The sequence below is a fragment of the Chlorocebus sabaeus genome, chromosome 25 (assembly GCF_047675955.1).
Source record: "Chlorocebus sabaeus isolate Y175 chromosome 25, mChlSab1.0.hap1, whole genome shotgun sequence".
NCBI lineage: Eukaryota > Metazoa > Chordata > Mammalia > Primates > Cercopithecidae > Chlorocebus > Chlorocebus sabaeus.
The window spans coordinates 81,558,281-81,572,725 of NC_132928.1; the positions used below are offsets into that span (position 1 = coordinate 81,558,281).

The 14,445-nt window shown below is 37.2% G+C and overlaps 1 protein-coding gene across 5 annotated transcripts in view; it reads right to left on the reverse strand.

Annotated features, from left to right (window-relative positions):
• AKT3 (AKT serine/threonine kinase 3) overlaps window positions 1-14,445 on the reverse strand; it is a 359,827-nt gene that overhangs the window by 159,494 nt on the left and 185,888 nt on the right. For all 5 annotated transcript variants that reach the window (XM_007989958.3, XM_007989955.3, XM_073011887.1 and 2 more), the window contains one exon: window positions 12,630-12,741. In XM_007989958.3, the coding sequence (XP_007988149.1) occupies window positions 12,630-12,741 (112 nt within the window). The remainder of the gene's footprint in view (window positions 1-12,629; window positions 12,742-14,445) is intronic.

Genomic DNA, 14,445 nt, shown 5'->3' on the forward strand with positions numbered 1-14,445 from the left:
ACACCCACACCAAAACCCAATCAATACGTCACCATCATCAAAGACCAAAGGCAGATAAAACCACAAAGATGGGGAAAAAGCAGTGCAGAAAAGCTGCAAATTCAAAAAATCAGAGCGCATCTCCCCCTCCAAAGGAATGCAGCTCATCGCCAGCAACGGAACAAAGCTGGACGGAGAATGACTTTGACGAGTTGAGAGAACAAGGCTTCAGTCGATCAAACTTCTCAGAGCTAAAGGAGGAACTACTTACCCAGCACAAACAAACTAAAAACCTTGAAAAAAGAATGGATGAATGGATAACTAGAATAATCAATGCAGAGAAGACCATAAAAGAACTGACAGAGATGAAAACCATGACACAAGAACTACGCGACAAATGCACAAGTTTCAGTAACCCACTTGATCAACTGGAAGAAAATCAGTGATTGAAGATCAAATGAATGAAATGAAGCGAGAAGAGAGGTCGAGAGAAAAAAGAGGAAAAAGAAATGAACAAAGCCTCCAAGAAATATGGGATTATGTGAAAAGACCAAATCTACGTCTGATTAGTGTGCCTGAAAGTGATGGGGAAAATGGAACCAAGTTGGAAAACACTCTGCAGGATATCATCCAGGAGAATTTCCCTAACCTAGTAAGGCAGGCCAACATCCTAACTCAGGAAATACAGAGAATGCCACAAAGATACTCCTCGAGAAGAGCAACTCCAAGACACATAGTTGTCAGATTCACCAAAGTTGAAATGATGGAAAAAATGTTAGTTAAGAGCAGCCAGAGAGAAAGGTCGGGTTACCCATAAAGGGAAGCCCATCAGACTAACAACAGATCTCTCAGGAGAAACTCTACAAGCGAGAAGAGAGTGGGGGCCAATTATTCAACATTCTTACAGAAAAGAATTTTCAACTCAGAATTTCATATCCAGCCAAACTAAGTTTCATAAGTGAAGGAAAAATAAAATCCTTTACAGACAAGCCAATGCTGAGAGATTTTGTCACCACCAGGCCTGCCCTACAAGAGACCCTGAAGGAAGCACTAAACATGGAAAGGAACAACAGGTACCAGCCACTGCAAAAACATGCCAAAATGTAAAGACCATCGATGCTAGGAAGAAACTCCATCAACTAACGAGCAAAATAACCAGTTAGTATCATGATGACAGGATCAAGTTCACACATAACAATAGTAACCTTAAATATAAATGGACTAAATGGTCCAATTAAAAGACACAGACAGGCAAATTGGATAAAGAGTCAAGACCAATCAGTGTGCTGTACTCAGGACACCCATTTCACATGCAGAGACATACATAGGCTCAAAATAAAAGGACGGAGGAAGATCTACCAAGTAAATGGAAAACAAAAAAAAAGCAGGGGTTGCAATCCTAGTCTCTGATAAAACAGACTTCAAACCATCAAAGATCAAAAGAGACAAAGAAGGCCAACACATAATGGTAAAGGGATCAATTCATCAGGAAGAGCTAACTGTCCTAAATATACATGCACCCAATACAGGAGCACCCAGATTCATAAAGCAAGTTCTTAGAGACCTACGAAGAGACTTAGACTCACACACAATAATAATGGGAGACTTTAACACCCCTCTGTCGACATTAGACAGATCAACGAGACAGAAAGTTAACAAGGATATCCAGGAATTGAACTCAACTCTACACCAGGAGGACCTGATAGACATCTACAGAACTCTCCACCCCAAATCAACAGAATCTCCATTCTTCTCAGTACCATATCACACTTATTCCAAAATTGACCACATAGTGGGAAGTAAAGTACTCCTCAGCAAATGTAAAAGAACAGAAATTTTAACAAACTGTCTCTCAGACCACAGTGCAATCAAACTAGAACTCAGGATTAAGAAAGTCAATCAAAACTGCTCAACTACACGGAAACTGAACCTCCTCCTCCTGAATGACTACTGGGTACATAACGAAATGAAGGCAGAAATAAAGATGTTCTTTGAAACCAACAAGAATAAAGACACAACATATCAGAATCTCTGAGACACATTTAAAGCAGTGTGTAGAGGGAAATGTATAGCACTAACTGTCCACAAGAGAAAGCAGGAAAGATCTAAAATTGACACCCTAACATCACAATTAAAAGAACTAGAAAAGCAAGAGCAAACACATTCAAAAGCTAGCAGAAGGCAAGAAATAACTAAGATCAGAGCAGAACTGAAGGAGATAGAGACACAAAAAATCCTCCAAAAAATCAATGAATCCAGGAGCTGGTTTTCTGAAAAGATCAACAAAATTGATAGACCGCTAGCAAGACTAATATAGAAGAAAAGAGAGAAGAACCAAATAGACGTAATAAAAAAAATGATAAAGGCGATATCACCAGTGACCCCACAGAAATACAAACTACCATCAGAGAATACTATAAACACCTCTACGCAAATAAACTAGAAAACCCAGAAGAAATGGATAATTTCCTTGACACTTACACTCTCCCAAGACTAAACCAGGAAGAAATTGAATCCCTGAATAGACCAATAGCAGGCTCTGAAATTGAGGCAATAATTAACAGCCTACCAACCAAAAAAAGTCCAGAACCAGACGGATTCACAGCTGAATTCTACCAGAGGTACGAGGAGGAGCTGGTACCATTCCTTCTGAAACTATTCCAATCAATAGAAAAAGAGGGAATCCTCCCTAACTCATTTTATGAGGCCAACATCATCCTGATACCAAAGCCTGGCAGAGACACAACAAAAAAAGAGAATTTTAAACCAATATCCCTGATGAACATCGATGCAAAAATCCTCAATAAAATACTGGCAAACCGAATCCAGCAGCACATCAAAAAGCTTATCCACCATGATCAAGTGGGCTTCATCCCTGGGATGCAAGGCTGGTTCAGCATACACAAATCAATAAACGTAATCCAGCATGTGAAAAGAACCAAAGACAAAAACCACATGATTATCTCAATAGAGGCAGAAAGGCCTTTGACAAAATTCAACAGCCCTTCATGCTAAAAACTCTCAATAAATTTGGTATTGATGGAACGTATCTCAAAATAATAAGAGCTATTTATGACAAACCCACAGCCAATATCATACTAAATGGACAAAAACTGGAAGCATTCCCTTTGAAAACTGGCACAAGACAGGGATGCCCTCTCTCACCATTCCTATTCAACATAATGTTGGAAGTTCTGGCGAGGGCAATCAGGCAAGAGAAAGAAATAAAGCATATTCAGTTAGGAAAAGAAGTAGTCAAATTGTTGCTGTTTGCAGATGACATGATTGTATATTTAGAAAACCCCATCGTCTCAGCACAAAATTTCCTTAAGCTGATAAGCAACTTCAGCAAAGTCTCAGGATACAAAATCAATGTGCAAAAATCACAAGCATTCTTTTACACCAGTAACAGACAAACAGAGAGCCAAATCATGAATGAACTCCCATTCACAATAGCTTCAAAGAGAATAAAATACTTAGGAATCCAACTTACAAGGGATGTGAAGGACCTCTTCAAGGAGAACCACAAACCACTGCTCAACGAAATAAAAGAGGACACAAACAAATGGAAGAACATACCATGCTCATGGATAGGAAGGATCAATATTGTGAAAATGGCCATACTGCCCAAGGTGATTTATAGATTCAATGCCATCCCTATTAAGCTACCAATGACTCTCTTCACAAAATTGGAAAAAAACTGCTTTAAAGTTCACATGGAACCAAAAAAGAGCCCGCATTGTCAAGACAATCCTAAGTCAAAAGAACAAAGCTGGAGGCATCACGCTACCTGACTTCAAACTATACTACAAGGCTACAGTAACCAAAACAGCATGGTACTGGTACCAAAACAGAGAGAGAGAGAGACAGAGACCAATGGAACAGAACAGAGCCCTCAGAAATAATACCACACATCTACAGCCATCTGATCTTTGATAAATCTGACAAAAACAAGAAATGGGGAAAGGATTCCCTATTTAATAAATGGTGCTGGGAAAATTGGCTAGCCATAAGTAGAAAGCTGAAACTGGATCCTTTCCTTACTGCTTATACGAAAATTAATTCAAGATGGATTAGAGACTTAAATGTTAGACCTAAAACCATAAAAACCCTAGAAGAAAACTAGGCAATACCATTCAGGGCATAGGCATGGGCAAGGACTTCATGTCTAAAACACCAAAAGCAATGGCAACAAAAGCCAAAATTGACAAATGGGATCTAATTAAACTGAAGAGCTTCTGCACAGCAAAGGAAACTACCATCAGAGTGAACAGGCAACCTACAGAATGGGAGAAAATTTTTGCAATCTACTCATCTGGCAAAGGGCTAACATCCAGAACCTACAAAGAACTCAAACAAATTTACAAGAAAAAAACAACCCCATCAAAAAGTGGGCAAAGGATATGAACAGACACTTCTCAAGACATTCATACAGCCAACAGATACATGAAAAAATGCTCATCACTTGCCATCAGATAAATGCAAATCAAAACCACAATGAGATAGCATCTGACACCAGTTAGAATGGCAATCATTAAAAAAATCAGGAAACAACAGGTGCTGGAGAGGATGTGGAGAAACAGGAACACTTTTACACTGTTGGTGGGACTGTAAACTAGTTCAACCATTGTGGAAAACAGTGTGGTGATTCCTCAAGGATCTAGAACTAGAAATAACATTTGACCCAGCCATCCCATTACTGGGTATATACCCAAAGGATTATAAATCATGCTGCTATAAAGACACATGCACACGTATGTTTATTGCGGCACTATTCACAATAACAAAGACTTGGAATCAACCCAAATATCCATCAGTGACAGACTGGATAAAGCAAATGTGGCACATATACACCATGGAATACTATGCAGCCATAAAAAAAGGATGAGTTCGTGTCCTTTGTAGGGACATGGATGCAGCTGGAAACCATCATTCTCAGCAAACTATCGCAAGAACAGAAAACCAAACACCTCATGTTCTCACTCACAGGTAGGAATTGAACAATCAGATCACTTGGACACAGGAAGGGGAACATCACATACCGGGGCCTATTGTGGGGAGGCATGAAGTGGGAGGGATAGCATTTGGAGATATACCTAATGCAAATGACGAGTTAATGGGTGCAGCACACCAACATGGCACATGTATGCATATGTAACAAACCTGCACATTGTGCACAAGTACCCTAGAACTTAAAGTATAATAATAATAATTAAAAAAAAAAATACTAGGTTAGTTATTTCAGGTGTGCTAGTGAGAAATCCTATCAAATTTTGGTGGCGGGAGGAGTGAGGGGAGTAGAGACAGAATCTCACTATGTTGCCCAGGCTGGTCTTGAGCTCCTGGGCTCAAGTGATCTTCCTGCCTCAGCCTCCAAGGTGTTGGGATTATAGGCATGAGACACAATGCCCAGCCTCTATCAACTGTTTACTGAAAATATTTTCATTTTACTTTTATTCATGAAAAAAAGTTGTTTCTTAGCATTCATTTTCTTTCAGAACTTTGGGGATATCATTTCATCATCTTTGGAAATATTCCATTATCATTCCATTATTTGGGAACATCATTCCATTGTATTTCATTATTATTCCATCCCACATATTGATACATTACCTTTTGGTCTAGGTGTTGTTGCTCTGAAAGCAAAGTACATTTTTTCTCTATCTATATTGGGGATTTTCACACTATCTTTGTTTTTGAATAGTCTAATGAGATTAGGGATTTGCTTCATATTTTTCCTACTTGAGATTTATAGGACTTTTGAAACTATGGTTTGACATCTTTAGCCATTTTTTAAAAATTTCAATCATATTTTCAAATACTTTTTGCTCTATTCTCTCCTCTCCTTCTGAAGCTCCAATTATATATATGTAAGACATTCTCACTACATTGTTTTTATCTTACATTCTATTCTTTTATTTTCTATCCTCTTATCTTTGCATGTTTCATTATAAACGTTCTGTTCTGACGTAGTTTTGAGTTCACTAATTGTCTCTAATGTGAGGTCTAGTTTGCCATGAAAGCCGTCTGCTAGAACTCACAATTCCAAATGTTTTGTTTTCAATTTTAGAATTTCTATGGGGTTCCTTCTTTTTAATTTTACCTTGATTACAAATCAAAGCTATTATCCATTTGTTTCTTTTTTATACTTTCCCTCTGCAGACTCACCCAATCTTAATATACTTGAACATACTAATTAATGCATAGTTCTTTTATCTAGAGTTCCTATGAATATAATTCTATTGTCTGTTTTTCCCTCTGTTATTTTGGCCACATTGTGTTGAATTTTCGTGTACTCATTTTTTAACAAGTCCTGGACGTAGCACATGAAAATTGAGGTAATGTGAGGTCTAGGAAGACACAATATTCTGTTAGAGAGAATTTACATTTGCTTTTAGCAAGCTCCTAGAAAACTAGCAAAGTTGAATCACCTTCACTCAATTTCAGGACTGAAATAATTTATAGTTATACGTCAATCCTCTCAAAGCAAATCTATTTCCAGTTTACTCTTTCTTATAGGGCACAGTCCTTTAAGCTATCAATACCAAAATGTAGTGGTTTACCATGTCTCCTCTTTGGTAGATCCTAGATTCCAAAATATCACTCCTAGCTCTGGGAGCTACTCAAAATGTCTCCATCTCCAATACTACTTCAAGAACTAACAGGTAACCCAAAGGGAAAAGTAGGTTCACTCTCTGGGTTTCTTTCCTCAATAAAGTTTTGGCCCCATACATCTTAGCCTTATCAGCTCTCTGGTGCCTTTTTAAAAAACAAAAACTAAAGTCTTTTCCAGCTTTACTCATGGTAGTTAGCTGGACTACTGACCCAAATTACCTAATTCATCATAATTCATGATACTTAAACTATAACCCTACACCATTTGGTGAGGGTGGAGGGGTATGGGGGGTAATTCCTGCAAAAGAGTATCAGGCCAAAGTACCTGACTAACTGAAAGTGGGCATTCAATCTTCTAATTCCTAAGTAATGTGTAAAAATGTAATTAATTTGAAAAACATAATGGAGACCTCTATGAAAGAAGTACATTAATATTTTAAAAGTACATATACTACTTACTCAAAAATCAAACAATTTTCACCAACTGATTATTCACTTACTAATAAATATTTAATTAAATGTCTAATACATATGTGCTCCTAAAGTTTAAATAAGGAATGGCTTAGGAAGAACTTACAGTCTGATGGGGGGGGGGGGGGCCTTAGTATTATAAGGAAGTATAATAAAATGTTATGGGTAAAATGATACAATTATACACTGAGTACAGTGGTGTTCTAACAATAATAATAGTTTGTGATGGGGACCCAAAGAGAAAGGTAATTCTTGAATGTAGATGTGCAAAATGAATTGGTACTGACCAGGATGAGCAAGAGACAAGCAAAGGATATGAGGTATTCCTAGCAGTAGGGGAAAAGGGCAAGAAGGAAAGAGCTACAGGTAATGTAAGAGCACAGTATAGCATTAGTACCTGGGAAACAACAAAGAGTTCAATGTATCTGGAACACGGCGGGGGCGAGGTATATGTGTGCGCATGTACATGTGTCTCTGTATGTGAGTGTGAGTATAGGGGCCATGGCTGTGATAGTGAAAGTAGTTAGCTGTAAGAGAGAAAAATAATCTTTGTTTATATTGTGGATGGTCATGTGCAGCATAATAAAGTACATATACAAATCATATTTAACAGTAAATAAGTGTATCCAATAAAATAAGGAAAAAAGGTATATGTGCTATCATCAAAATTATTAAACATTGCTTAAAAACACAGAGAAATAATACATAAAACTATCAGAAATGAAGAGATAAAATTGTTATTGTCTGCAGATACTAGATCTACAAAAGAATAAATGTTCTGGGTTACTTAACCCCAAAGGTGATGGTATTAGGAAGTGGGCCTTTGTGAGGTCATGATAGAACTCATAAATTAAAATAGAGCATTTATAGAAAAGTCCTCAGAGAGTTCCTTTGGCACTTTTACTAGGTGACAATACAGGGAAAAGACACCTTCTATGAACCCTGAAGAGGGCCCTCTATAGACACTGAATTTGCCAACACCTTAAACTTAAACACCTGGCCTCCAGAACTGTCAGAAATAAATTTCTATGGTTTATAAGTTACTCAGTTTATGATATTTTGTTGTAGCAGCCCAAAGGGACTAAGGCAAATACCATTTACAAAAGCATCAAAAAGAATAAAATACTTTAGGAATAAAGTTAACCAAGAAGGTGAAAGATTTGTACCCTGAAAACTACAAAACATTGCTGAAAGAAATGAAAGGAGACACAAATAATTGGAAAGATATCCCGTGTTCATGCACTGCAAGGTTTAATATTGTTAAGACGTCAATACCGCAAAGTAAGCTACATATTCAATGCAATCCTTTTCAAAATCCTACAGCATTTTTGCAGAAACAGAAAAAACAATCCTAAAATTCATATGGAAACCATAAAGAATCCCAAAGAGCTGAAAAAATCTTGAGAAAGCAAAAAGCTGAGGGCTTCATACTTCCTGACTTCAAAATGCATTCTAAAGCTTCAGTAATTAAAACAGTTTGGTACTGGCATAAAGACATATAGACTAATGGAACAGAACAGAGAGCCCAGGTAACAAAACCATATATATATGGTCAAATGATCTTTGACAAGGGTGCCATGACTAACACAACGTGAAAATATATTGGTGCTGGGAAAACTGGGTATCAACATGCAAAAGAATAAAAGTGGAGCCTTATTTTACACACAGAAAATGAACTCAAAATGGATGGAAGAATAAATATAAGACATGAAATTACAAACTCCTAAGAAAAAACCACAGGAGAAAAGTTTCATAACTTGGTCCTTAGAAATGATTTCTTGATGCTGACAAAAGCAATAAGAGATGAGTAGAACTACATCAAAATAAAAAGCTTCTGCACAGCAAACAACAGAACAAAACAGCAAACAACAAAACAAAACAGCAAACTACAGAATGTATTTCCAAACCATATGTCTGATCAGGACTTAATATTCAAAATGTATAAGGAACTCCTACAACTCAATAGCAAAAACAAAAAACAGAAACACAAGTAAAAACTTGGCAAAAAACTTGAATAGACATTTCTTCAAAGAAGACATACAAATGATACACAGGTATTTGAAAAATGCTTAGCATTATGAATTATCAGGGAAGTTCAAATCAAAACCACGATGAAATATCACCTTACACCTGCTAGGATGGCTGTTATTTTTAAAAAACAACAACATAAAAAATAAATAAGTATCAGCAAAGATGTGGAGAAATTAAAACCTTGTACACCATTGTCGGGAATGTAAAATAACGTAGATGCTATAGAAAACAGTATGGAGATTCTTCAAAAAATTAAAAGTAGAACCACCATATGAACCAGCAATCACATTTCTGGATATTTATTCGAACAAAGTTAAATGAGGAACTTAAATAAGTATCCGCCCTCTCATACTCATTGTTGCATTATTCACAATAGACAAGAGGTGGAAGCAACCTAAATATCCATCAGCAGATGAATGAAGAAAGAAAATGTATTGGCCAGGAGTGTGGCTCATGCCTGTAATTCCAGCCGAGGGAGGAGGATTGCTTGAGGCCGGGAGTTCCAGACAAGCCCTGGCAACATAGAGAAACCTTGTCTCTACAAAAAAAAAAAAAAAAAAATTTAAATTAGTTGCATGTGCAGCTGTAGTCTCAGCTGCTGGGGAGGCTAAGTTAGGAGGATCCCTTGGCCCCAAGTTCTAGTCTGCAGTAAGCCATGATCACACCACTGCACTCCAGCCTGGGTGACAGAGTAAGACCCTGTCTCAAGAGAAGAAAGAAGGCAAATGTGTTACATACATATAATGGAATATTATTCAGTCTTAAAAAAGAAGAAAATCCTCTACTATGCTGCAACATGGATTAACTTTGAAGACATTATACTAAGTGAAATAAGACAGTAACAGGACAAACACTGTATGATGCCACTTATGTGACGTGTCTAAAGTGTCAAATTCACAGGAGCAGAAAGTAGAACGGTGGTTTCCAGGGGCTGGGGATAGGGGAATGGAGAGCTGTTGTTCAATGGGAACAGAGGTTCAGTCATGCCGGATGAAAACGTTCTAGAGATCTGCTGTACAACAATATGCACATAGTTAACAATACTCTATTATACCCTTCCAAATGGAAGAGGATTTCACATTATGTAATTTTTTACCATAATTTTTTAAAAGAATGCACTAATGTAGCTAAGACCATTTTTATTAAAAAAAAAAAAGGGATATGTTGCTATATTAACAGTTAAAAATTTTATAAAGTTTATCTAATTAAAGCCATGTGGTGTTAATGCTAGAATACAGAAAGTTCAAAGGGGAAAAAAAGACTAAATCCTAAAAGCCCAAATATGTATATGTGTTATCCACAATCATTGAGAAAAAAATGGATTATCTAATGAATGGAGATGAGACGATGGGCTTGTCATTGAGAAAAAAATAAGAGTGCAACCTTATATCATGTACTGAAATAAATGTAAGATAGGTAAGAGATACACATTTAGTTTACGACAGGTAAAAATTTTAGACTGGGCAGAATACTAAAAACAGAGAGTTTTTTCTAACTCATACTAACCCTAAGTCTTCAATGATATCTAGAGTCATATAGAATTTCCAAACACCAGATTCTAGAGGTATACAGAAATGCACAAACTAATGGCAAATATAAGTATGTTGTTTTTCATTTGTACTAATACTGTTTTTTCTTATAGTTATAAATGCAAATGAAAACGGATGGTTCGGAATAGTATATTATTACAGGAATAGCAGAGGACTTTAGAGTCTTAAGATCTGATAGAAATCCAGCTTTGTAAACACAAATGGCAAAATGAATTGTGCTTCAATAGATGTTAAAAATCCACTAAGAATAACACTTTCAAAGAATATATATTGACATGGGAAAACTTCCATTCATCCAGCCAGTCAATAAATACTGTGTTGGGCCATGGACTATGTGCTAAAGATTTTTTAAATGAGCAAGGAAGCCATGATCTTTGCTATCAAGAATCTTAAAGTTTAGTGAGAAAGGCAAACAAGGATTACAGTTATAATATACTTGATAGAAAAGGTACAAAGAAAAATATCTAAGTACCTAGCAGGGGAACCTGCCTAGTCTATAAGAGTCAGAGGTTTTGTAGGAAAAATAACATTTTAAGTTCAGATCTGAAAAGATACACAGGAATTAGCCCAACTTAGTGGTTATGGATTATGGGTGGACATATCAACAAAATGAAAGCTCAGTATTAATTATCAAGGGAGAAAAGGCCCAGGATCAATGGTGGGGAGGGGAAGGTGTGTGGGGAGGGGAGGGTGTACAGGGAGGGGAGGGTATGCGGGGAGGGGTGGAGCTCAGGGACCCATACCCAGAACGGTATATATACTAAAGGCCTAATAACATCTGCACAGAATAAGATTGGAAGTACACAAAAAGAAAATATTATCAATGCTTAACTCTTTTCTATATTTCTTAATCAATCATACATTACCATTTACTCTACTGATCAAAAGGGTTATTAAAATAATACTTTACCATTGTGCTTTTATTAAAATTTTAGACAAGACTGTTAAAACTTAATGTATTCATTTGGCAAATAAGGCTAATAAGATTTAACTTCACAAAGCTGCTGATTAGGATCAAATATAACATGTACAGGATAATGGTTTTGTGACTGTGGTCGCTGGACCTAACTCAGTATCAGAGTGAGCGGATATAGAATTGGGAAGCAGTCGTAAAAACTGATAGATCAGGAGGATTAAAACGTGGACCCGATGAAGTTGATGAGTTGGTTACTACAGTGTTGTCACTACCCACTTTAGCAATAATGACAGTCAATGTTAATTAATCCTCCCTCCCGCTCCTTAGACCCAATCTCAGAATCCTTAGCAACCTAGTGCTCCAGGCAGCCACTTGCAATTAATTTAGAATGGCATGTTAATTGCAATCTTTTGCTATCACTAGCCTCAGAATTGCAAGTATGAATACAATCATACAATTTTTAAAAAAGGTAGTTTGGCTATAAAAATGTCTCTCTTTTTTGAGACAGAGTCTCACTCTGTCGCCCAGGCTGGAGTGCAGTGGCGCGATCTCCGCTCACTGCAAGCTCCATCTCCCGGGTTCATGCCATTCTCCTGCCTCTGCCTCCTGAGTAGCTGGGGCTACAGGCGCGTACCACCATGCCCAGCTGATTTGTTTTGTATTTTTTTAGTAGAGACTGGGTTTCACCGTGTTAGCCAGGATGGTCTTGATCTCCTGACCTCGTGATCCACCCGCCTTGACCTCCCAGAGTGCTGGGATTACGGGCGTGAGCCACGGTGCCAGGTCAAAAATGTCTTTTTAAATGTATATTTTAACATTTAAATGTTCTGTTTCTCTGAAAGTATATCTTCTAGCATGCCCAGAGGTTCTGATGTATTAAATATTATTTTGTAAGCCACCGTTATTCATGTATTATGCCAGAAACAAGAATTTAGAGACTATAGCATTTAAAATATATATTTACATATATTTACAAATAATAAAGTCAGACACAAATACATTAGATGGAGTGTTGCTTTTTCACAAATGTTGCTTTTTCACAAAATGAAAACAAAAGAATTTCTTACCTTTCCTCTGGAGTATCTACATGAAATGTTCTCTCTATAACAGTGGTCCACTGGAGACATCTGATTATAAATGTGTTTGGCTTTGGTCGTTCTGTTTTCATTAATTGGCATTCTAAGAATAAAATAAAATGTTTCTTTAAATATGGATATATTTAAACCAAGAAGTAAATAATTGAGAACTACAGAGTTCTATTTTAGACAAAACCCAGTGTGAACTCACAGCTTTCTATGGATCTCCACTCAGTATTATTCACAACCTGACCTTAGTCTTCCTTTCCAATCCTTCACCCATTCTGGCCACATTAACCACCTCAACTGGACTACATAATTTTCCCCAAACACATCTTACTCTTTCCTCTATTTATGCCTTTGCTCCAGCTGTTCTTGTTATCTGAAATACTTCCCCCACTTATTTTATCTCTATCCATATGCATCACCTGCAGTCACAATAATTCTGATCCTTGAAGGTCCAGATCAAACATTCTTCCTTCCATGAAACCTTCCATAACACCTGGCCCTAGATTGGCCATTTCATCCTCTCAATTCTCATTACTTATTACCATATCCCTCATTTGTCACTTACCATAGACTATCTTACAATATTACTTATCATTTTAAGAAAATTACAAATATCACTTATCTTTACCTAGATTATAAGCCCTTTGACAATATAAACTGCCTGCAACTCTTAGTATCCACAGCTCCGAGAGCTAGTCAGTCTAAATGTGATTAAATTCTGTTAGTGAATAACTAGGAAGATGTCAAAGAACATGAGCCTAAAAGTATGGATTCTGACACTGGTGTGCCTGGATTCAATTATATTTTCATACCATTAACTATACAAACTTGGACAAATTAATTTAACTCTCTAGTCTTCAACAGTTAAGTGGGAAACAGTATCTACATCATAGAATTGACGTAGGAATTAATAATAAACTCATGTAATATTAGCATAATATGAGACCTGTAAGCTTTCGACAAACATTAACTATTATTTGGCATATATCTGAGCTGGGTTTTAAAGGATAAGTGGTATTGGACACCAAGAAAAAATTAGGGTAGAGTTGTCTGCTGACTCTGCTCTTTTCAAAGAAATTAATTTATCTCCATTGAAAACTTCAAGTCTTTTCTCAGTGCTTATCTGCTGTGTCCTATCTCCATCATTAGCAACTATCAACCACCATTTCTGTCTTTACAGTTCCAATTCATTACTCAGATTAGCTGTGGTTTTTTCTTTTTCTTTCTTTTTTTTTGAGACAGAGTCTCGCCCTGTCACCCAGGTTGGAGTGCAGTGGCGCGATCTTGGCTCACTGCAACCTCCACCTGCTGGGTTCAAGTGATTGTCATGCCTCAGCCATCCAAGTAGCTGTGATTACAGGCGTGCACCACCACATCCAGCTAATTTTTCTAATTTTACGAGAGACAGGGTTTCACCATGTTGGCCAGGCTGATCTCGAACTCATGACCTCAAGTGATCCACCCGCCTCAGCCCCCCAAAGTGCTGGGATTACAGGCTTGACCCACCATGCCCAGTCCCAGATTAGCTCTTTACTGGCCCTTTACACTGAGAGAAATCATTCACCCAAGGGTCTCTGCTTAGTTTTCTTTTCTTTTCTAGCAGTTTTCACATTTTCAGTAACCATCTCTCAGTTTACCAATATCAAAATCCAAACTTTTTTCACCATGGAGTTCTACTTTAACACACACATGTCTAAATACGTAGTGAATATTTCTACCTGGCTGAATTACTGGACCACCCCTGAAACAAAACTCAGTACTTTCCCCCTAAAATGCATTTCTCCTCCCGGTTTGCATA